The sequence below is a fragment of the Hemicordylus capensis genome, chromosome 14, assembly GCF_027244095.1.
Source record: "Hemicordylus capensis ecotype Gifberg chromosome 14, rHemCap1.1.pri, whole genome shotgun sequence".
Lineage (NCBI taxonomy): Eukaryota > Metazoa > Chordata > Lepidosauria > Squamata > Cordylidae > Hemicordylus > Hemicordylus capensis.
Genome location: NC_069670.1, coordinates 16,010,401 through 16,035,440, shown reverse-complemented (window position 1 = coordinate 16,035,440; position 25,040 = coordinate 16,010,401). Strand labels below are relative to the sequence as shown.

Genomic DNA, 25,040 nt, shown 5'->3' with positions numbered 1-25,040 from the left:
GTCCCTGGCAGCATCTCTAGGTAGGGTTAGGAGAGACTCCTGCCTGCAATTTGTTTTGCTGTTTGTGTCTGGATCTATATTGTTTAGCATTGTAATTCTGTTTTAATTAATTTAAAAACTGCCCTGACCTGAGGATTTGAGTGAACTCAGTCTTCTGAGGAACAGGAACAGTAGCCAGTTTGGGCTAACGCGAGAGCTTCTGCTTAATTAAAACCCACGGATCCAGGCTATTTGCTGCCGTAAGAAGGAACAAAGTCAAGAAAAGGTGGTTTCCCGCATCAGCATTCATTTTGAAGTGGTTTTGTTCATCTTCTCCCTGGAGTTTAGAGATGCCGCCTTCTGCTAATAAACCTGTCGTCTTGTCACCTGAGACTTAGTGCCTCTGAACATGTGCAGAGTTGTTTCCCTGCAAAGGGAAATAAACCTTAAAGAAAACCTCTTATGGGTGAAGTTGTTGCTGGGCATGTGCAGAATTATTTTTCACTTTGTTTACTGCAGACAGAGGAGTTCTGATGCAGGGGGACTCCCTCCCTCCCTCCCTCCCTGTGACCAGTATAATCTGGAATTCTGCCATCTAAAGATGTTTACAGGGGCATTCTGTGGGAAGGGGGCAAGCTAGCTGCTACCCCATCTTTTGCCCCATTTAACCCCCAACACACATTTACACACATTCACCCCTCCCCCACACACAGACGTGGGGTGGACACATCACCCCAATGAGTCCCCATTTTCCCCACCTGGAAGTGGGATAGTGAATAGAGGTGGAGAAGTCCTCTCCTCAGCTTGTGTGCCCTTCCTCTCCACACTTGCCTCTGAGCCCTCCCACCTGTGGTTCTGTGTTCTCAGTCCAAAGCCCTCCCTGAGATCTGGAGACAGCCCCCACCACACGGTCATAAATTGGGCCGGGGGGTTTCAAGCAGACCAAGAGACTCGTGTTAGAGTGCAGCATGGATTTTATTGAAAAGGAGTGGAGGGAACAATTGTAGGAGATGAAGGTTGTGAAAATGATAGAGGCAAGCTCAAGAAGAGAGTGGGGCTCCTTCTTGGAAAGGAGACATTCAGGAAACAAAGCGGAAAAGGGGGGCAAGAGAGGGGTAGCGGACGTTAATAGAGGAGCTGGAGGCTGGGAGGATGGTCCCGGAACCTCATGGCTCTTCTCACTCTGGGTCTAGATGCTCCGTCACAAAACTCGATGGTGGCTGTCCGTTCCTGGTCATTTCTGCTTTCATGGGGATCTTCTTTTCAGCATTAAGAGGTTTATACGCAGATGTTCCCACAGACGCTCCCACGGCGCCCCAGGAGAGACCTCCTTCCGTAATATCCACCCCTACTTCCAAAGGCTCCGTAACCCAAGCCAGAACCCAGGCCGCCATAGAGACCGGATCCTAAAATGCCGGAACCCCGAATGGCACAGGGAGTGTTTCCTCCCACGGAGACGGGCTCGCAGCTAGCGGACAGGATGGCTCCTGGGAGGGTCACGACAACGGGGGGTGGCTGGATCACGACCTCTGATGGGGGGATCTGGTTGATGGGGGAAGGGATGACTCCGGCCAGGGTGCCCAGGTTGCCAGAAGTTTCGACGGCTCCATAGCCAGAGCCCAGACCTCCGTAGCCAAGGCCACCAAGGCCATAGGCAGAGCCAAGACCACCAAAGCCACAGCCATAGCCAAGACCACCAAGGCCATAGCCTAAGCCATTCCCTGCAGAGCCGAAACCGACCACTGGGGTAGAAGCACAGGATGGGACGGTGCAGGATGGTCCGCAGTTAGAAACCATGGCTGGAAAGATGGAGGTGAGTCTGTAAGATTGGCAGAACAGAAGGCATCAGAAATGAACTCATACTCTCTGCCTCAGTCGTGGATCGTGTTACTTTGCTCGGACCATCGCAGGAGCCAAGATGCCACCAGTGAAACCTGGTGAGGTTTTCAGAATTTCATTTCACTTCATTTCCTCTGGCTTGCATGCATTAAGAAGGTATTCCCACCTCCAAAGCCTGTGGAATTTCAAAGCTAGATTGGCCAAATTCTGGTGGCATTGTCTTCACAAGCAAGGATTCCACCCTTGCTCATATTTAGGCCTCTGACCACTACACACTCCTCTCATATATATCCACCAAGTGAAGAGCTTGGGCAGGGCTGCTCAACTTTGGCCCTCCCACTGTTTTTGGACTATAGCTCCCAGAATCCCCAACCACAGTGGCCCACAGCCAGGAATTATGGGAGTTGTAGGCCAACATCTGCAGGAGGACCAGGTTGAGCAGCCGTGAGCAAGAGGATGGGGCTGTAGATCAGTGGTATAACATCTGCTTTGCATGCAGAACGCTTCCATCCCTGGCAGCACCACCGGGTGAGGCTGAGAAAATCCCCCCCTAAAACCTTGGAGAACCAGTGCCAGCCAATGTAAACTTCATGGCAGAGCATCTGCTTTGCATGCAGAAGGTTCTCTGGCAGCATTTGCAGGTGAGTCTGGGAGAGACCCATGCCGGAAACCTTGGAGAGCTGCTGCCAGTCAGTTTGGGCAGTCCTGAGCAGGAAGGACCAATGGTCCTTCAATATAATATAAGGCAGCATCCATTGTTCCTCTGGGAAGAAACACAAGAGAACTGCTGGATCAGACTAAAACCCATCCAGTTCAGCCTTCTGTTTCCAGCCATTGTCCATCATGTTGGCATTGAGAAGTCCACGAGCCAGGCACGGAGGAAATAGCCCCTTCCCGGTTTTGTTCCCCAGTGCCTGGCATTCAGTGGCACAGTAATCCTAGACTAGCTGTCAACCGCTCCATTTTCTGAAGAACAGAAGACTCAAGGTGGAAGATCCACCAAGCTCTGTGTCAACGAGACTCTATCCAAACACCACCAAGAAAATGGACTTACCGGCTTCTCTGAGAAGATGCAGTGAAGACAGGAGAGTCGAATGAAGCTGATGTAAGGACAGAGGGAATGCACAGCTTTTATACAGTTTTCCCCGCCTGTCTTGTGGTTCGGATGCTCCATCATTCTAGCTAACCTTAGACTTGGCTGTTGACAGGCTTCCTTTCATGTCCCAAAATTACTGTGCATCTGCATAGCTGTGGTGATGAATTAAGTTGTTGTCTAAATGCAACGCTAATCATCCAGCACCTCTCCACACATTTATTTTTTCTATCTCTCTCTTCTTTTTTAATCTGCTGACCTGAACTCAGTTCAGTTTATTTGATGTTAAGAAACAGGGACTGTGAACCCCCAGAGGCTGGGAATGAAAATCTTTGATATTCTTGCATCAGCAGTTCAGGAGAGTGTTGGATATCTTTTGTGTTCTTGCTGGAACTGGACAGGTCAGAGATAATGCTGAGGTTGGAACTGAACTGGTTCAGAGGTGAAATTCAGAAGAGAATTTCAAGAAAGGAGAAGCTGAAATTTTTTTAAAAGGGGATTTCAGGGTCCTTCCTGAGGATAACCCTTGGAGAATTCTCTCACACATTTCCTCCAAATCTTTGCTGCCTACAGGCTGGGAAAAGATGAGGTGAATATAGAGGGGACATTTTAGGCCCCTCTACTTTTTTCAAGAGAGTTTACCCTACTGACATTCATTTTGGTCGCTTCAAAACCATTTTGAGTTCTTTGAGCAAAAACTCAAAGGATTTGCTGGAAACGTCGGGATAAATGTTTCTGTTGAGTCCCTCTACAGTCCCTCTACAATTGTAAGCCTGTTTGGGACAGGAAACCATCAAGTCTGTGAGCCCCTTGGGGACAGGAAACTTCCTTCAGGCCCTCTTGTGGCCCGTAGTTTGGGGAGTTTTCCTTCAGATGTTATCCAAAAGCCCCACTGAAGCCAAAAGCCCCACAGCAGAGTGAAGGGGGAGGAAATCCCACCCCTGCTACATCGATCATCCACACACGCCACCACTCATTGTTATGAAGGGGTTTGACTGAAAAGCGAAGGGCTCTACCTGTGATTATAGGCACTGCTGTGATGATGAGGTTGGATCGATCCACCCTCACATTCATGGATGTGCCCACCACCATGGGTAGGGCTCTGTGCTCTTCAGCCAAGCCCCACTGTAAGTGTGAGCAGGAAGGCATGCAGGTGAGTGATATGGCAGGGCGGGACTTCCTCCCTGTCCCTCCTCCTCACTGTACAACGGGGATTTTTACAACATCCAATGCTCCTTTGATGGAGAGCCCTTTGGGAGAGGGATCCATCTTCTCCCTCTTCTCCCTATGGAAACCACTTCAAGAACATTGGTTGGTTGAAAGTGGCCTATGCATAGTCCAGATAATGCACAAATATAAACTGAAATCTGTGGAACTCTCTGCCATGGGATGTTGGGATAGCCGCCAGCTTTGATAGCTTTAAGCCAGGATTTGGCAAATTCACGGGGGACAAGCCTATCAATGGCTACTCGTCTTTAAGACCAGAGGCTACATCCAGGCTCAGAGGCAGGAGGCCTCCAAGTATGGGAGGCCAGAAGTAGAGGGGACATGCCTTCATCTCCTGGTTGTGTGGCTTCTCAAGATATCTGGTGGGCCAGATGGGCCTTAGGTCAGTTCTTTGTATGTTCTTATGATCCTAAATGGAATCTGGGGCATGAAACAGGGCAGGTATTTCACTGGAACTCACTGGAAGATATCCTGACTAAATTACTGAACGTACATCCCAAGGAAATTAAGGTGTCCTTTTGAGTAACTCCTGAATAGTACCATTGAGTTGCTTAGTCTGGATGCAAACCCCTGTGATCAGCCATTTTTGAGAAGAATGAAGAGGGCCCCAACTCCTCTTGATTTCAGTGCCACAGAAGAAGGAAACAAGGAAATGCATTTTTGCTGAGGAATGCAAAGGAGAAGATCAAAGTGTCAGAAATGTGCCAGCCACAATGTGCAGATCTGTCAAAATGCTAACATTTTACCTCTCCTTTGAGAGTCATTAAAGTAATTTGGGGGCATGATGCAGTTCCCAAATGGCTCTGGGCTGCTTGCTAATTAAAACCACAGGCACAAAGTGGTGTCTCCAAGCTGACGGGGCCAGCATGGGACACCGAGAAAATGGTATAAAAGGCCTCCCCATCCTGAGATCTTCCATCAGCTCCACTCAATCTGCTTCCCTTCTCTTGCTTTCTACTCCTGTTGGTAAGTCAAGAGGCACTTTGAACAGACCTGTTAAAGAGCCGGCCCTCCTATGAGTCATGTGGAATCAGGCCTCTTCGGGTGGCAGATTCGGAGGGGTGGCATGACAACCACCCAGCCTCCCCTCCTGCCATGGACGGCCTCAGAGGAAGGAAGGAGAAATGGGACATCACTGCTTTTCTTTTTCCTTTCCTAACAGAGAAGGAAGAAAAGGGGAGATGTTTGACAGAAGGCAGGAGATTTGATATTAGGGGGGAAAGAGAGACAGGAAAAGTATAGGAAGGGACAGCTATTGGTGCTTTGCTTCATAGAGCAACACAACCATGGACTGGGACAGATTGGTTTAAATCCCAGTGACATAAGCATTTTGCAGGTGGTTAGATGTTGTAGCAGGCACTCTAAAATGTGCTCTGTTGATGCAAGATTTCTTTGTATAAGAATCTGTGCCGAAGTCATATTTGAACGGCAGACATCCCTGGTCTCTCAGGGAGAGAGTTCTGATCATGGACTCTGGCTGCCTCGAGATCAAACCTGGCAAACGTTGTTCTGTGCAACAACCCACATTTGGAAATGTACAAAAATGCACACGTGATGCCTCCTGGGAGATCACCTGCTAATTAGGCAGAGAAACACCTTTTAAAGTGATGATCCTCTTATATTTAGCAGGGGGGGAGCAACTGGCCCTATCCAACCCTAGTACAGCATCCCGCCAGTGGCTGTTCCTGGTATCTGCCTTATGTTTCTTTTTAGATTGTGAGCCTAGCTTCTTCTCTAACAAAGAACTCCGTTCTTTCTGACAACAGCTCTCTAGATCCCACACACCTTGTCTGCTGATTGGCTGAACGCTGGAGTTCACCAGCCTGTCAGTCAAGATAAGGGTTCACTTCCGGTTAACTCTTTAGAGGGAGGGAAGGTTGTGCACTACAATTGTTGTTGTTGTTACTATTATTCATATTAGTAGTAGTAGTAGTAGTATACCTAAGGTGTTGACAGAAATGGGTGACTTGGAGGACAGTAGGAAATTACAGCCAATGATTCTGATAGCCAGAATATCTCCTGAACCCCTGATAGTACAAAGTTCACTGTACTGAGGATATCAAATTTTTCTTTTAACTTCAGCATATGCAATGTAATCAGCCTGGAAAATGCCCAGGTATTTGTAATGTTCTTTCTCTTCCAGGTTCTTGATGTTGCATTATGATTTTTATTATTATTATTATTATTATTAGTGTACCTGAGGTATTGATGGAAATAGGTGACTTGAAGGACAGTAGGAAATTACAGCCAATGATATTGATTGCCAGAATATCTCCTGCACTCTTGATAGTACAAAGTTCACTGTACTGAGGCTATTTTCTTTCAGCTTTACCTCCAGCAAATAATGGCCAACTGTGGACCAGCCTGTACCATCCCATCCTGTGCTTCCAGCCCTGTTGTGGGCTTTGGGTCAGCAGGCTCCAGTGGTCTTGGATACGGTGGTCTTCGCTACGGCTATGGAGGTCTCGGCTACGGCTATGGAGGTCTTGGTTACGGAGGTCTGGGCTCTGGCTATGGAGCCGTCGAAAATTCTGGCAACCTGGGCACCCTGGCCGGAGTCATCCCTTCTTGCATCAACCAGACCCCCCCATCAGAGATCGTGATCCGGCCTCCCGCCTCTGTGGTGACCATCCCAGGAGCCATCCTGTCCGCTAGCTGCGAGCCCGTCTCCGTGGGAGGCAACACTCCCTGTGCCATTGGGGGTTCCGGGATTTTAGGATCCGGTCTCCTTGGCATCCTGGGTTCTGGCTTGGGTTACGGAGCCCTTGGAAGGGGGGGTGGATATTACGGAAGGAGGTCTCTCCTGGGGCGCCGTGGGAGCGTCTGCGTATAAACCTCTTAATGCTGAAAAGAAGATCCCCATGAAAGCAGAAATGACCAGGAACGGACAGCCACCATCGAGTTCTGTGACGGAGCATCTAGACCCAGAGTGAGAAGAGCCATGAGGTTCCGGGACCATCCTCCCAGCCTCCAGCTCCTGTATTAACGTCCGCTACCCCTCTCTTGCCCCCCTTTTCCGCTTTGTTTCCTGAATGTCCCCTTTCCAAGAAGGAGCCCCACTCTCTTCTTGAGCTTGCCTCTATCATTTTCACAACCTTCATCTCCTACAATTGTTCACTCCACTCCTTTTCAATAAAATCCATGCTGCACTCTAACACAAGTCTCTTGGTCTGCTTGAAACCCCCCGGCCCAATTTATGACCCTGTGGTGGGAGTTTTCTCCAGATCTCGGGGAGGGCTTTAGACTGAGAACACAGAACCACAGGTGGGAGGGCTCAGAGGCAAGTGTGGAGAGGAAGGGCACACAAGCTGAGGAGAGGACTTCTCCACCTCTATTCACTATCCCACTTCCAGGTGGGAAAATGGGGACTCATTCGGGTGATGTGTCCACCCCACGTGTGGGGGTGGGGGTGGGGGTGGGGGTGTGAATGTGTGTTTGGGGTTAAATGGGGCAAAAGATGGGGTATCAGCTAGCTTGCCCCCTTCCCACAGAATGCCCCTGTAAACACCTTTAGGTGGCAGAATTCCAGATTATACTGGTCACAGGGAGGGAGGGCATCCCCCTGCATCAGAACTCCTCTGTCTGCAGTAAACAAAGTGAAAAATAATTCTGCACATGCCCAGCAACAACTTCACCCATACGAGGTTTTCTTTAAGGTTTATTTCCCTGTGCAGGGAAACAACTCTGCACATGTTCAGAGGCACTCAGTCCCAGGTGACAAGACAACAGGTTTATTAGCAGAAGGCGGCATCTCTAAACTCCAGGGAGAAGATGAACAAAACCACTTCAAAATTAATGCTGATGCGGGAAACCACCTTTTCTTGACTTTGTGCCTTCTTACGGCAGCAAATAGCCCAGATCCGTGGGTTTTAATTAAGCCGAAGCTCTCGCGTTCTGTTTTCTCCACGGAAATGTATGAAGCCCAAACTGGCTACTGTTCCTGGTCCTCAGAAGACTGAGTTCACTCAAATCCTCAGGTCAGGGCAGTTTCAGACTGCATTCATGTGGCAAATATTCCGTGCTGCAAAACAGGCCGTGATTCCACAGGTGTGTGAGAAAGGCTGCTGCCTCCTCGAGGGCACTGCTTTCTACCACAGGGGTGCCTAAAGATGCGGCATCATTTTCTGCCTTGATTTTTTACTTTATTTTCTTTTACATTTTTAAATTAAATGTATTAAAACAGAATTACAATGCTAAACAATATAGATCCCGACACAAACAGCAAAACATAATACAATGAACCTCAATTCATCAATCCACCGCCACCCTAATATTGCCTGTGGTGGGAAAACAACTGTAATTTCCCCTATTAGTGTAAAGAATAAAATCTGTCCAAATTATAGAAAAAGGTTAAGAATATGTCTAGAAATGTCTGGACTTCCTGTGTCTAGAAGTCTAGACCTGCGTTCAGCATATCATGTGAATGACTATACCTGTGTACAGATCTGTGCTTGTGTACATGGTACACTCATTGAACATGTGTTGAACATAAGAATCCTACTGAATTTACCCCCTAGACATATTAGCCCAATTCAGACATTATGCTGATTCGGTGTACAGACGTTTGTACACTCGTACGTGTGTTTGTGTGAATGACAACAACTGTGTGCATTTTACAGGTGAACCAGGAAACAGGACCTTCAATTGCATGCTACAGATAGGAACTTTTCTTCTCTGCTTTTCCCAAAATGTTGTTTTGTTCATGTCAATAGACAAGTTCATGCAACTTTGTAGGATCCGGTCTCTATGGTGGTTATGGCTAGGGTTACGGAGCCCTTGGAAGGAGGGGTGGATATTTCGGAAAGAGGTCTCTCCTGCGGCGCCATGGAAGCATCTGTGGGAATGTGTGCATATAAACCTATTAAAGCCAAGAAGAATTTCCACATGACCATAGGAACGACCAGGAATGGGCAGCCATGACCTAGAACTGTAACTGACGTCACCCACCTAGATTCAGCCATGATAAGAGTCTTCTCTCCCACCCAGCGTCAACAGTAGTTTCCCATTCTCAGCATGTCTGAAACTCAGGACCCAAGTTTTCTTGACTCTATTTTCCTGTCGCCCTCCGAGTCCCTCCAACATTTTCATCTCTCTGTGCTAATTTCGCTCTCTCATCTCCACTAAGATGTAGGCTTCTCTCTCGGGGAAAGAGCCTCTGCGTTTGATGTCTGTACATGAATCTGGAAAGATTTGCCAGCCTCGGACTTGAAGGAGAGCCCTTGGTTTCTTTCCTCTTTGCTTGTTCTAGAAGATTCTCAGTGAGGAAGCTGTTCAATTTCTGCACGACTCCGGCTCTTTTTTGCTATTACTGTCAAGTGTACTGCTGTTTTCCATGCCTATTAAAGCATTTTCTGCATCTCAACTCCAGTGTCTATGAATTTGGTTTCTTCACGTTCCTGTATGTTGTACACCAGTAAAATGGTTAGGGCCAAGTCCAGAGGCCAGGTCCAGAGGCCTGGTGGGGTGGAAGATCCTAGGAACACAGAAAGTTGCTTGATGCTGAGTCAGGACCCTGGTCCACCTCGCTCAGTATTATCTGCTCTGACTGGCAGCAGCTTGTCAAGGTTTCAGGCAGGAGTCTTTCCTGGCCCTACCTGGAGATGCCTCCTGGGACTGAGCCTGAACTCCTGAATGCAAAGCAGATGCTCCAACCCTGAGCTACAGCCCCATCCTCTAAGCATCAGGAATGAGTGATTGCTGTTGATGTATCTCCCATAGCTAAACAACACAGGAGTCCTCACCACTTCTTGGCATTTTGGCTAAGATCACATGTGAACTGAGGGATGTGGCTTAGCTTATTAGGAACATAGGAAGCTGCCATATACTGAGTTGGACTATTGGTCAATCCAGCTCAGTATTGTCTTCACAGACTGGCAGCGGCCTCTCCAAGGTTGCAGGCAGGAGTCTCTCTCAGCCCTATCTTGGAGATGCTGCCAGGGAGGGAACTTGGAACCTAGATACTCTTCCCAGAGCGGTTCCATCCCCTAAGGGTAATATCTTACAGTGCTCACACTTCTAGTCTCCCTTTCATATGCAACCAGGGCAGGCCCTGCTTAGCTATGGGGACAAGTCATGCTTGCTACCACCGGACCAGCTCTCCTCTCCTCCCAGCTTGAGTGCCAGCCCCTTTTGGGCTACGACATCAATCATCCCCTTTGTGACTGAGGATGATGAGATTTGTAGTCCAGCAACATTGGGGAGCCCCAATTTGAGAACCTTTGGCATAGAGAAAGACTCAAGGGGTTACTATCTCAGTATCACTATCAGTTTTTCTTACAGCCATTGGCCAACCAAGAGATAAAAATCAGAATAACAAATATAACTGATATGCACAAATAGTGACTAATAATTACACACAATGCAACAGTATAGAAGCAGGGTTACTATCTCCCCATCTCTTGCATACAGAGCTTTAGACTATGGCCTTCCTCTCTCAAACCCCCGAGCTTTCCTCCCTGCTCTACTTAAGCAAGCAGTTCATTACAATCAGATAGATTAGCTACAGAACAATCTTACAATATCCTAGAAAACACAACTTCCCGCACCATAAGGTTTCTCGGATGGATGGATGGATGGATGGATGGATGGATTGCTGTCAAGTTGGTGTTGACACTTAGCGACCACATCGAGAGATTCTCTCCAGGATGATCTGTCTTCCACTTGGCCTTGAAGGTCTCTCAGTGGATCATTCACTGTCCTGATCATTGACGAGTCCATCCACCTTGCTGCTGATCGTCCTCTTCTTCTCTTTCCTCCAATGTTCCCCATCATGATGGATTTCTCGATGGGGCTGGGTCTTTGCATAATGTGACCGAAGTATGATCGTTTGAGCCTGGTCATTTGTGCCTCGAGTGAAAATTCTGGACGGATTTGTTCTCTGATCCATTTGTTTCCTTTCCTGGCTGCCCATGGTTTCCCTATCTGTAGCCATATCTACTGGCTAGCTACTGTTAACTAGGGATGTGCACGAATCAATTTTTTTCCATTTCAATTTGGAATCACGCCTGATTTGTTTTGGGTCTGAATCTGACCGCCCAAATCACCCCAGATTCAGTTTGTACCCAAATTTTCTGAATCTGCATCTGAATCTTAATTGATTGGCTAGCTACTGTTAATTGCTGATGGGTTTTAACCCATTGCCTGCATTGTGAGGGAAAGCAGGCTTAATATTGGATAACTAGAGCTTGGCATGAAATTAATCTTCTTGACCGGGAAGATTCAATGACAAGGGAGTCATTGATCTATAAGGACACTGATTATAAAATTGGTGGTATAACAAAACGTGTCCCTACTAGACTAGTATTGTTCTTTATTTAGGCAAAATTGGAAGGCGAGGAGAGCTGGTCTTGTGGTAGCAAGCCTGAATTGTTCTTGTTGCTAAGCAGGGTCTGCCCTGGTTTGCATTTGAATGGGAGACTACACATAAGACATTCCCCTTAGGAGATGGGGCCGCTCTGGGAAGAACACCTCCATGCTTGCAGGCAGACACTCTCAAGGTCCGTCTGTGCCATCTCTAGATAGGCCTGCAAGATACTTTGCCTGTGACCTTGGAGAAGATGCTGCCCATCTACGTAGACAATACTGAGCTAGATGGACCCATGGTCTGACTTGGTCTAAGGCAACTCCTTATGGTCCTAGAACACAGGCACATAGGAAGCTGCCTCATACTGAGTCAGACCCTTGGTCATCAAGCTCAGTATTGTCAGCACTGGCTGGCAGCAGCTCTCCTTAATTGCAGGCAGGTGTCTCTCCTAACCCTACCGGGAGATGCTGCCAGGGACTGAACCTGGAATTCCCAGCATGCAAAGCAGACACTCTTCCACTGAGCTATGGCTCCACAGAGCCTGCTTGACTGTTAGGAGGGCCCAACAGGAGATAGCACCAAGAGTTGCACTGGGTTATGCCCTTATAAAAGCTGTTAAATTGATACCCCTGAAGGGTCATGAGTTGTTATTTGGCATGGCTGTGGTGGGAGGTGGGGAGTGGGGAGTGGTGGCAGAGAGTCACACATGATGCAACAGAACACCGTACTGCTACCCCACTGGTGGAACCACAGTGAAATGTCCATAATCATCAGTGTTATTTGACCAGTGGGGGACGTCTCATTTCACCTGTGGACTGTTGATAGTCTAAAATCTTTACCTGTTGCATGTCTGCCTCCTATACAACTCCAAAGGGGACCTGGGACTTTCTGGGGAAGAGGAGATATCAGCTAGCAACAATAGTGTCATCTTCTCCCAGTGCAAATGGGTGTCTCATTCCAAGCACTCCCAAGAGATCCCCAGCTATAAGGAGACTACCTTCTAACCAATGGTCCCACTGATGAAATATCACCCCCTTGGTCTGGGCTGTCCGCCAGCAACCTGCCTAGCCAAGAGATCGTTATTTTTGGAAGCTGTAACACTTTACTGGCTGCTTGCTTTGTTTCCCCTCTCCTCACTGTGAATGGTCACTAACCTTTCCTGTCTCTGCTGCTTACCCTGTGAAGATCTGTAGTATCCTTTTCCTCTCCCTCAGAGAGAGCTGGTTTTGTTAAAAAGGCATGAGACACCCACTTCCCAGTATGGATCTCATCCCAGTCAGTCACAATACATTATCGTGAACTTTATTCTCAGAACCAAATTTCTACAAAAGTGATTGCAGAAAGTGTGTGTGTGTGTGTGTGTGTGTGTGTGTGTAGAGGAGGCTGCATTCAGACCCTGCACAGGTCACCATGTGAGCAAATCAGATCCAAGAGTCCATAATTTTATAAAGCAAGGCAAGCATTTAATTTAACAATGCGTTATTATACAACTGCCCCAAATAAGGCACAGATGTACATGGAAACATTGCTAACAGACAGTCTGTTGGCTTCCGAGAAACAAACAAAAGTGCAAAAAACAGTCTACATTTATGGGAGGTTTTGGATGTCTGGCTGTGTAATGCCATTTCCCTCCAATAACTACAGCTTGATCGCAAGATGAGTTTTCTAGTGGCCTGCTCAAGTAGTGAAGAAAGAGTTAGATCATGCAAGAGGCAGAGAGCACTGAGAAGGTGCTTGTGATGGAAGGTATGGTTGGGAAATGCAGACTATTGGTGAATCCCATTGGCTAGCTAGCTGGGATGGCCTTCTGCATATTCAGCATATCTGGACCCAAGTCCAGAAGCTCAGCTGTGGACTTCACCTTGGTCGCCAGTCGTGGAGCATTTGAGATTCCCTTCAGTTGGGATTTAGCAGGGGTATCCGCAGATGCTCCCACGGCGCCCAAAGAGGCCCCTTTTCCCAATGTATCCACCCCTTCTCAGACCATAGCCAGATCCCAGACCACCATAGAGACCGGATCCGACAATCCCAGAACCCCCAACGGCACAGGGAGTGTTTCCTCCCACGGAGACGGGCTCGCAGCTAGCGGACAGGATGGCTCCTGGGAGGGTCACGACAACGGGGGGTGGCTGGATCACCACCTCTGCTGGGGGGATCTGGTTGATGCAGGAAGGGGCGACTCCGGCCAGGGTGCCCAGGTTGCCGGAAGTTTCAACCAGGCTGCCAGCACCGTAGCCATAGCCGAGACCTCCATAGCCGTAGCCGAGACCTCCTTTGCAACCTGCTGATCCAAACCCAACCACTGGGGTGGAGGCACAAGATGGGACGGTGCAAGCTGGTCCGCAGCAAATCATGGCGGAGAGGTGGAGATGAATCTGAAACAGAATATTGCAGAGCAGAGTGGGACATGGGAGGCCAAAGGCAGCCGTCCTGGGGATGGGTCTGTCGCTCAGTGGAAGAGACCCTGTTTTGCCTGCAGAAGGGCCCAGTTTCAATCCCTGGTGGCATCTCCAAGTTGGGCTGGGAAAGAACACTGTTTGAAACTCTGCTGAGCTGCTGCCAGTCAGAGCAGGTAGCATTGCCCTAGATGGACCAAGGGTCTGGCTCAGCATGGCAGCTTCCTATGCTCCTACGTTGCCATAAAATCAGTGAGGATCACATCTCTTCAGTCAGACAGGAATGGCAAGAAGCCATAAGAACAGCGCTGCAGGAGTTCAGCTCCGAGCGTCCGTTGGACTACAACTCCCATCATCCTGACTGTGTCTGGGGATGATGGGGCCTGTAATGCGACCACAGCTGGAAGGCTGAAGCTGAGCAGCCCTGCATAGGAATCTATTCAGGGAACCTATTGAGCAGCTCCAATAAATGTGCAAGAGAATGGTGTATTAATGGGAAAGAAAGAAGATGGGGTTCCGTGTTACATCTGAAGCTGGCCAAAGTGTGAGCTCTTCCTGAGATCTCCCACCCCACCCCGCTTAGCCTTTTCCTGAGTTTTAGGCAGAGCTGCAGATCCTGCCCTTCTGCCTTGGATAGTTCAAAGTTGAGATCCTAGGGACTGAACCTCGGACTTCCCACACACTCCGCATGAGAGGGGCAGCCCTTCTTTTATGTTCTATGGGCAGAAGCAGGTAGTGCTCTTCATCATGTCCCTATGACATGAAGGGTAGCTCTGCGAGAGAATGTTTCCTTCCAGAGAGTGGGTGCCACCACCGAGAAGGCCCTGCTAGGCGTCATTGGCATTGTGAGTTGAGTGAGGGCTAATGCAACCGGCGGAACGTCACTCACTATCTTAAAACTATGCAGAGGCACAAATAGAAAAAGAAGCTTTCAAAATGATGCCTCTTTCAGGTCATTGAAGGTTTTGGAAATGCAGCACCTTGACTTGAGACTGGAATCTCATGGACAGCTTGCATGGGCAAAATTGGGGCAATCTGTTCTCTGCATTCACTACGATTCCTCCTTCACTACCTATGGTGGTGGGGAGAATGTTTTAAATAGTTTTTAAAATGTCCACTGTTACCACTTCCAAGAGCAGGAGGACCCACTTTGGTAGATCTCTTTCAACTTGAGTTCAGCTTGTTGAAAGGGTTCTACCAGTCAATTCTCAGCTCAACCTCTTCAAACCTGAAGCTGCCCCTGTTTCTAACAAAGATCATATCCAATCAACATTTGCAACCCACCGGGCTCCTTTCTGAAATGATGATGCTTAGTGCTTCTTTAGTGAGAACCTCACATTGAGATGTTAAGATTACCCCCTGAAATTTAACCTAATCTGAACTTCCAATATTAATTACTGGAGCAAAATATCTGAGGGCTTTTGTGATAGAAGACTAGTAGTTTTCCTAAGGAGGGATCTAGATCTCCACAATCAGCAGTCAAAAAGGTTTTGCTCAGAAGAGTAGTATTTCTTGTGGTGGGGGGTCCTACAGATAATAAGTAGCTTGGTCAACAATCATACCTTTTCCAAAATCCTTGGGGTCTATATCTGAGTCAAATATTGTTATAGTGGAAGGACTCCCCAAAACGTGTCGTAAGTATCACAGAGCAAAAAGCCTATATTACATTCTGAGTGGTGTTCCTGACAGTATTGGAAGAGAGCTAAGGACCCCTTGGCTAGTATCCTGTTTCCCAGAATAGCCAACCTTCAGGAAACCCACAAGAAGGTTGTTGAATGCAATAGCAATCCCTTGCTATTTGCCCATTCCCTACACAGCAACTTCTGCTCAGAGGTAGACTACCCCTGTGGCAGGAGGTTTCATTTATCTGCTACAGGTAACCATTCCTAGACTCCCCCTCCATAGAAAAGTCTTGCTGTGTTGGTCTTACCTGCTGCTCCTCTGAGAAGAAGTCGAGAGGGAGAGTTTGTCAGGGGAAGCTGTAGAGATCTCTCTCAGAGCACTTTTATACCATTTTGGCCCAAAACGGTAGTAGTTACAAGACACCCCCATGATGCCTGAGGGATGAATCAGCCTGCCAAGACATTATTGTGGGTTCATCTTAACACCAGTTAACTTTATTATGCAGCCTGCCAGGAACATAATCAACATTTCATGCTACAACTTAATACCTCATGGGTCTATCCAGCCCTCTTTTCCTCTTCATCTCCATGATCTCTTTTTCTCTTACTGTTTCCTGGAATGATTTAGATATTCATCGAACACAAGGCTGCACAATTTTGGCATAGCAGCTCTTTGTTGGACTACAACTCCCATCATCCTTAATGATTGGCCACTGTGGTGTGGATGATGGCTGTTGTAGTCCAACAAGCACTGGAGGGCATATAATGCCCCCATGTTCAGTGGCAGTCCAAGACCTTTGCTGCAGCATTCCCGGTAACCGGGATTTCCAAATGTTCTGGCCTACAGCTCCCATCATTCCCAGCCCAAGCACACTGCCCCTGGGAATGATGGGAGTTGTATTCCACAGCATCGGGGAGTCCTTGGTACAGGGAACACTGCTAGTCATCCATCCAATGCAGAAAAGGTGAACCCTGCTCAGCAGAGAGGACAATTCATGCTCATTTCTAGGGATCTGAGAATCGATTCGGGTACAAAACGATTTGTACCCGAATCTACCTGTTTGTGGTGATTTGTGGACAAAACAAATTGCCCCTGTGCTAGCTGGCCAGATTTGGGTTAAAAACACCACCCAGATTTTGGACCCGAAAGATTTGTCGATTCAGACCTCCATTTTGTGGCGATCCCTCTTGCTGTCTCCATTTGGTTTCAGGTAATTCTTTTTTAAAATCCCACCCTCCCAAGCTTCAGATTGGTGACTTACAGTGTGCAACAACCGCCTGGTGATTCCCCCCCTGATTTCAGATTGGCTCGTTTCCATTCAAATCTTGTGTTGCCAGGGGTGACTGACCCCATATTGGCTAGGGGAAGAGTCAAAGAAGGGACAAGGGTGGGGGGAGTTTGAAGGAGGGGTTTTAAAATGTATTTAAGGAGGCAGGCAGCCACCATTCTGCCTTTCTGACCCATGGAAGAAGAGAGAGAAAGAAAGAGACAGCCAGAGGAGCTGAGCTTGGCTTTGCCTGCCTGCTGCCTGGAGTGGATTCGATGCTTTTAGTTCCTGCTTTTCAGATTGAGGAAAAGAGAAGAGAATTTTTTTTCCACCCCCTTGCTGCTGCTGAGAGAATCACTGCCTGTGCCTGCTCTCTGTGCAAATCGTTTTGGGTGCAAACTGATGTGTACCTGAATCTACCTGTTTTGGGAGATTTGTGGAGAAAACAAATAACCTCTGTACTAGCTGGCCAAATTGGGTGATTCAATTTGGGTACAAATTGAATTGAAAAAACCGATCCTATTCATTACCACAAGGACTGCTATGGTTCACCTGAAGGAGGGCACAAAATGGCATCCCCCTCATATATGCATCCTCTTCCCCTTTTCTTTCATAGGAACATAGGAAGCTGCCTTATACTGAGTCAGACGGTTGGTCCATCTAGCTCAGTAAATCCATATTGCTCATTATTGCCTAAACAGACTGTCCCTATCTTGAGGATTATACAAAACAAACAAACAAACAAACAAACAAATAAAACCCCAAATAGAAACTCATAATCAAGAAATATGGATAAAATGGATCCTATGATACCACAATTTATTCATTTATAAACATTAAATAATGTCACTATCAGGATACTGATCCCAATCACAAATAAAATACCTATCAAACAGATGCACTCAAAAGCCATATATAAATACATAAACAAAGTTTCTTTGAAATAAAGTGCCACCAAGTGTTGAAAGATATTTGAATGCTATCACAGAACCTTCACGGAAACCTTCTTGCTCATTGAGAAACCATAGGGAAAGTGGGCTATGCCTTCCTGCCCTGGATGGTGGGCTTCCTGGAAGCATCTGATTGGCCACTGTGGAAAGGAAGATGCTAGACAAGAAATGGAGCTTTGATTCAAAGATGGAGCTTTGGCTTTGATTCAAGATGGAGCTTTGGCTTTGATTCAAAAATGGAGCTTTGGCTTTGATTCAGAGATGGAGCTTTGGCTTTGATTCAGAGATGGAGCTTTGGCTTTGATTCAAAGATGGAGCTTGGCTTTGATTCAAAGATGGAGCTTTGACTTGATTCAAAGGACCTTCATATGCTCCCCATAAAGCCGGGCTGCACAACTTTGGCCATCCTGCCATTGTTGGAAGACAATTCCCATGATTCCCTGCTACAGTGGCCACTTGATTCACAAACCCTTCTGCTTCTGTGGGGATAAAGTGTGCCATCAAGTCGATGGCACCATCAAATGTGCCATCAAGTCGACTCCCTGCATCCACTGACCCCTGTGGTTTTCTTTGGTAGAATACAGGAGGGTTTTAACATTGCCTCCTCGCACGCAGTATGAGATGATGCTTTTCAGCATTTTCCTATATCACTGCTGCCCGATATAGGAGCAGCAGGGATTCCAACTGGCAACTTTCTGCTTGTTAGTCAAGCATGTCCCTGCTGTGCCACTTAAGGTGGCTGGTGTCTAAAACCTTCACCGTGCTCAGGGAATGCAGGGACACCAGGAATATACTGCAACATTTGTTGTGGGTCCTTATTTGCATGTGTGTGTGTGTGTTTGTGTTTGTGTGTGTGTGCATAAGAACATAAGAACAGCCCTGCTGGATCAGGCCCAAGGCCCATCTAGTCCAGCATCCTGTTTTGCACATTGGCCCACCAGCTGCCGCTTGAAGCCACAGGTAGTAGTTGAGGGCATACCCTCTCTCCTGTTGTTACTCCCCTGCAACTGGTACTCAGAGGCATCCTGCCTTTGAGGCTGAAGGCGGCCCACAGCCCTGCGACAGGTAGCCACTGATAGATCTCTCCTCCATAAAGTTATCCAAACTGGGAATGGGAATTTGGCTTACTGCTCTGCAAGTATTTACTCATCTCTGGAACCTCTGGCCTCTTGATTCATTTTCTTATCTGCATCTCAAAGACACCACATTTAGTGTGCCCTGAAGTTTTACCCTGTACAAATATTTGCTGTTTGGATGGTTTGTTGTTGTCAAGCTAATTTTAAAAGATCAGAGCCCAGATTAAGAGAAGTAATGTTCTTAATTACCATACAAGCCGGAAACTGGTCCTACCCTCAACCTTGAATGCATCACACTGATTTCCAAAACCAGCCCATCAGCAGCCCTGGATGATGACTATACAGACAACAAGCCCCAGAGGGGCAAAATGACACTATGGCAGCCCGATCTTTCTCTCTGAAAGCTTAGCAGTCAACGGCATCTTTTTGCTAATGGCCCCTAGTCCTTTCAGGTCAGGAGGAGGTGGTGGGGCTGTGGCATGATGTGAGAGCATTTGTTTTGCCCAAAGAAGGTCCCAGGTTCAATCTCCAGGTATGGCTGGGAAAGACTCCTGCCTGAAACTTTGGCGAAATCACTACCAATCAGTATCGAAAATACTGAGCTAGATGGACCAATGATCCATCCAGCTCAGCCTTCAGTAGAAGACAGATTCTCATAACGGGATGGGGCTGTAGCTCAGTGAAAGATAATTTTTCAGGTCCCTGGTTCAATCCCTGGCAGCTCTCCCCCTGCTAAGCAGAAGAGAGATGCCATTTTAAGAACGTGCCCCCTGGCCTACTGAGGATTCTCATACTGGGTGTCAGAAGAAGACCTGAAGATGGATCTCTGTCCCAAAGACCTCCTAATCTGAAGAGAAACTCAAGGGAAACACCAAGAATATCCACTGAGGGCAAGGATGCCAGGCTGGGCTGAAGAGGGACAGTTGCTCTCCCCCTTACTAAGCGGAAGAGACTTACCCCCTCATTTATTTATTTATTTATTTTAATTATTTAATATTTATTTTTAAGCGTCTCTTGCTTTTAACCATGGGGATTGGGGAAATAGTCACCTCCTTTAGTTGAGGGGTATGACTAGGAGCCCAGATGCGCAGAAACCCATTTTCTTTGGGGGCAGATAATTGCACCCGGAGCGAAATAAAGTGATGAATGAGGTACTGCAAGCTGGGACAGAAGGCCTGATGGGATAATGCACCCTTTGGGGTCCGAGCCCATTTCTTGTTTCTGTGCAGGTTGACCATTTGGGAGGCAGGAAACCCAAATGCTTGACACCCAGCAGGAAGTGGAAAACATCAAAGCGTCAGCTTGGCCACAAACTGCTTGTCTCCTCACACCATTGAGCACTGCTGACTTCATGATCTGCCTGTTAAGAATTAGGCTGTTCAGCTAACAACCTGCATTAAGGATTCTGTCCTCTATTACATCCACATCCTCGGAGCATCAAAGCTACCTTGCATGTTTCCCCTTGAGGAGCTTAGAATCTTTTACTCAAGTGGTTTTCTAAGCTCAAGGGAGCCACCTCCCATATGATATCGCTGTTCCCATCTGGCAGCAGTCACAGTTTCTTCATAATCATTTTTTATAATTCCGACGTCATATTGTGCAACTCTTTGATTTCCCTACCGAGGACTGTCGCATGAGAATAAAGCTCAGTTAGCACATCGGCCTGGAAGGCACACAGGAAGATGGTTTTCTTCAGACATCTGCTCAAGTGTGTTAATAACAGGGTGGGGGGTGCATTTGTTTCAAGGGTGAAGCGAAACCCAGCCAAATAGAGTCCACTTAGCTTTAATTTATCAGGAAAGAGATGGAGACTCTAACCAATAGTGGCAGAGGGATGAGGATGCAGCTCAGTGTGGGTTGAAGGACCAAAGCTCAGTGTAAATGTGTCTGCTTTTCATGCAGGATGTCCCATTTTCATTCCCTGACATCTCCACGTCAATACTTTATAGAAGAATGATCGTAGCTTGGTGGGAAACCATCCACTTTAGGTGCAGGACTTTCCAGGTTCAATCCCCAACATCTCCAGGTCAATACAATTCAGGTTGAAAGCACACCGCTCAGTGGTTGAACATCTGCTGCTTTGCATGCAAGAGGCCCCAGATTCCATCCCTGGCTCTCAGCATTTCCAGGTAGGGCTGGGAAAAACGCCTGCATGAAACCTTGGAGAGCCACTCCCAGTCAGTGTAGACCAGGTCTGCTCCACTCTGACCATCCTTCAGATGTTAGCCTTCAACTCCCAGAATCCCTTCATATTGGCCATTGTGGCTGGGGATTATGGGAGTTGTGGTACAAGCACAGCTGGAGGGCCGAAGTTGATCAGCCCTCGTGTAGACAATACTGAGTGAGGTGGACCAATGACCTAACTAAGTATAAGGCTGCTTCCTGTGCACCTATCCTATTCCATTTTTGGGGAGAGGTCCAAAGCTCAGTGGTAGAGCTTCTAGTTTGTATGTAGAAGGTGCTGGGTTCACAGTAGGGATGTGCAAACATGTTCAGTGTCGAACCAGTTCAGTGTTAAGTCTGACCCTGGACTGAACCCCACCGTCCCATTCGGGGGGTTCACGAACTGGCCCGGTCTGATTCGAACCAAACCAGACCAGCTGCACACCCCTAGTTCACAGGTCTGACCATTATAAAGGCAACTTTCTATGTTCCTATCTCCTTCGTCCCTTTTAGAATATCATTCATTTCTTTCTTTGATATCAACACTAGCTAAACATTTGTATGAAATTTATCTGTATCCCACACAATGTCCAATGGGGCGCCCACCAAAATTAAGATCATGAGTGCAAAGGGGCGTCTCTCAGCCATTAAGGACACTGTGAGCAGGGTATAAAAGCCTCCGTCTCTCCACACTCAACCATCAACTCATCTCTTGCCTTCTCTTGCCTTCCTACTCCTTCGAGGAACAGGTAAGCTTGGCTTGCTCAAGCCGTTTCATTTATACTTCCTGAAATATGATTTCACTGAGATGGTTAGCCTCATGAGATGGTTGCTTGCGTTTCCATCTTGTGCTATGGGGTTCTTGGATTCATCGCCCAATATATTTCTGGGGGTGTTTTGAGTCTTCGGATGGTCCAGATGTTGGCTGAGAAGCTAAACATTCTCCTCACGTTTGGGCTTCTTTGGGTGTATCTAACTTACACACTTTAAATTAGTTTGTTATCCTTTCTCCCCATGAAACCTAAGGGATTTTTGTTGTCTGAGAAGGGGCTAGGGACCTCGAATGGAATCCAAACAACATTTCCCAGGATTCCTTGGAGGAAGCCATGACAGTTGACACTGCTATGAAATTATTATCATGCTTTTGGAGTGGTGGAGATGGCTGTTGTCAAGGGGTGAATAATATCTGGGCTTAATCCCGGAAGACCAAACTTGGTCAAGCAGAACATAGGAAGCTGCCTTCTACTGAGTCAGACCTTTGGTCCATCTAGCTGACTGGCAGTGGCTCTCTCAGGTTCCAGGCAGGAGTCTTTCCCAGCCCTAAGTGGAGATGCTGCCTGGGACCTTCTGCATGCAAATCCGGTTCTCTGCCATGGGGCCACAGCCCCATCCCCAAACACAGGAAGCAAGTAAATGGCCTCCTACAGAACCAGACCCTTAGTCCAGCTAGCTTGTGATTGTCTCAACTTCCTAGCAGCAGTTCTCCAGGGTGCCAGGCAGGGGTCTTTGGAACCAACATTGCCAAAGTGAAATTTGAGTAGGGATTTGGAGGTTCCTCCCAAAGAGAAACATTGGAGAATTTGCTCAAATGATGTCTCCACCTTCCACAATCTCAGGAACTGAATGTGAGAACTTCTTCTTGCCAGGCAGGGGCTCTTCTAGTGTGGTATAGCCTGCGTCCCAGAAGACAGAAGATAGGTTACCTTTGATGGTTTACTTCAATTTCCTTAACACACTGTGCTCTGAGGGCCCATTGGCTCCCTCACAGATGTATCCAGATGGAGGTCCTATATATAATGTGATTGCTTTCTTTGCTGTGTTGTGTCACGTACATCCCTCAGAGCTGGTTTAATGTGGGCCACCATCACTCAGAGGTGGCTTAATGTGGGCCAGTTTGTGCCATCCTGTCCTCAGCCCAAAGCCTCAGAGCAGTAGGCAAGGTGGACCAAGGCACTGATTCTCTAAGAAGAGATCTTCAGAAGTCTACAGCTAGTATACATTTGGGATACTCAGAATCCACTAGCTTGACAGAAAAGCACCCATCAGGCATGATCATTTTCCAGTGCCTGAAATTTCTTTCTCCCGGCATCCTTTGCTGTAGAACAGGGCTGCACAGCTTCCACCCTCCTGCAGATGGGGGACTACAACTCCCAGCATCCCTTACTGTTAGCCACTGTGGCTGTGGATGTTGGGAGTTGTATTCCACCAACAGCTGGCAGGCCAAAGCAGTGCAGCCCAGTTATAGAGGAACTCTGAGTGAATCATTTCTCAAGGACTGTATCATTAGTGCTTCCCTTCCATATAGGAAGCTGCCGAGTACTGAGTCACACCTGAATCTGTGCCCTTCGTGGCATTTCTCATGGATCATATAATTTGTGCTCCCTCTTGCATTCTTTCAGACTCACCCCTACTCACCAGACATGACTTTCTGTGGACCATCCTGCACCGTCCCATCCTGCACTTCCACCCCCGTCGTTGGCTTTGGATCAGCAGGTCTCTGAGGGAGTCTCTGCGGTGGCGGCTACGGAGGTCTCGGCTACGGAGGTCTCGGCTAGGGCTATGGAAGTCTTGGCTATGGCTACGGTGCTGGTGGACGGGCTGAAACTTCTGGCAACCTGGGCACCCTGGCTGGAGTCTTCCCTTCCTGCATCAACCAGATCCCCCCAGCGGAGATTGTGATTCAGCCACCCGCCTCTGTTGTGACCATCCCAGGACCCATCCTGTCCGCTAGCTGTGAGCCCGTCTCCGTGGGAGGCAACACTCCCTGTGCTGTGGGCGGTTCTGGAATCATCGGCAGTTACGGCGGTTATGGTGGTTACGGCTATGGTGGATATGGCTACGGCAACGGTCTCCTTGGGCGCCGCTATGGTGGAGGTCTTGGACGCAGAGGCAGCGTCTGCCTGTCCCCTTGCTAAATTCTCATGGACTGTATAGCTAGGAAGAAGAAGAATGACCCAAGATCCACAGTGGGATGTATAGTCCTGGGTTTAGATATGCAGAGAGCCCTCTACCCTAACTGGAGTCAGTGGGTGAAAAGGGGGTTTTCGGCATCCCTGAAAACCAGGCCTAGCTCTCTTTCTTTCCTGCCTCTGCTTTCAATTTGACTTCTCTTTTTATTTATGCACTTCATCTGGGGCTCCTTTATTCAGGTCTTTCAAAAGGCCACGCACAAAGTCACGAGGAAAGGCAACAGAAGCATTTAGCTTGGCCACCTGAATTTTGAACCCAGGTGAACTAGCAAAACTGTGCAAACATTGCTTGTGGGAGGGAAGAATGTTCTAGAAATATCAACCACCCACCTCTCTCACACACATGCACGGTCTCTTTCATCCATGTTGCTTACTCACTTTGCTTAATGCTCCTTGGGAATGATTCGTGCCTTGTTTTGTTTCCATTCCAAATAAAACTTACTTTTCATCATAATGGCCATCTGTTGGTTTTGTTACATAGGAACACAGGAAGCTGCCTGCCTTATACGGAGTCAGACCATTGGTCCACCTAGCTCAGAAATGTCTACATGGTCTGGCAGTGGTTCTCCACCATATCAGGCAGCAGTCTTTCCCTGTCCTACCTGGAGATGTCGCTAGGGATTGAACCCAGGAATTGAAACCTGTGGGAGTCTCCCTGGTAGCCACTGTGTGACAGGCTAGATCAGGGTTTCTTAACCTTTGGCCCCCAGATGTTGTTAGACTACTACTCCCAGAATCCCCAGGAGTTGTAGTCCAACAACATCTGGGGGCCCAAGGTTAAAAACTCTGGACTAGATGGGCCTTGGGCCTGATCCAGCAGGGCTGTTATTATTTTCTTCTGATCTTCTTCTGAGCTATGGTCCTTCAAGACATATTGCATTGGCCTGAAGATGCCAGAAATTGAAACTGGCACCTTCTGCATGAAAAGCAGATGCTCTTCCACTGAGCTGTGGTCCTTCTCCCATATTGTACTGACCCAGAGATGCCAGGGCTTGAAACTGGGACCTTTTGCATCTATAGCAGATGCTCTTTCACTGAGTTATGGTCCTTCCCCCAACACAAGGAGACAAAAACTACCTTGTTGAAGCAGATTAAAGTTTCATAGGTTCCAATATCAGCAGCTAGGTATCCCCAGAAATCTCAGGTGTTGAGGGG

The 25,040-nt window shown here is 47.7% G+C and overlaps 3 protein-coding genes across 4 annotated transcripts; 1 reads left to right on the top strand and 2 right to left on the bottom strand.

The window, feature by feature from the left end:
- Positions 1 to 984: 984 nt before the first annotated feature.
- On the bottom strand, positions 985 to 1,791 carry LOC128336923 (chorion class B protein B.L1-like). The gene has a single exon (XM_053277236.1). It carries the CDS (start codon positions 1,774 to 1,776, stop codon positions 1,258 to 1,260), a length of 519 nt encoding a protein of 172 aa, XP_053133211.1. The 5' UTR covers positions 1,777 to 1,791; the 3' UTR covers positions 985 to 1,257.
- Positions 1,792 to 6,482: 4,691 nt separating this feature from the next.
- LOC128336926 (chorion class B protein M2410-like) lies at positions 6,483 to 7,058 on the top strand. The gene has a single exon (XM_053277238.1). It carries the CDS (start codon positions 6,483 to 6,485, stop codon positions 6,969 to 6,971), a length of 489 nt encoding a protein of 162 aa, XP_053133213.1. The 3' UTR covers positions 6,972 to 7,058.
- A 5,833-nt stretch (positions 7,059 to 12,891) lies between these two features.
- On the bottom strand, positions 12,892 to 23,568 carry LOC128336925 (chorion class B protein B.L1-like). 2 transcript variants are annotated; one of them, XM_053277237.1, is made up of 2 exons: positions 23,332 to 23,568; positions 12,892 to 13,816 (listed from the first exon to the last, which is right to left on the bottom strand). In XM_053277237.1, the coding sequence occupies exons 1-2, from the start codon at positions 23,368 to 23,370 to the stop codon at positions 13,349 to 13,351; spliced, it is 507 nt and encodes a 168-aa protein (XP_053133212.1). In that variant the 5' UTR covers positions 23,371 to 23,568; the 3' UTR covers positions 12,892 to 13,348. The 2 variants fall into 2 exon arrangements, 1 of the variants encoding a protein (XP_053133212.1); XR_008312114.1 differs by lacking the exon at positions 12,892 to 13,816 and adding an exon at positions 15,774 to 15,911.
- Positions 23,569 to 25,040: the final 1,472 nt, after the last annotated feature.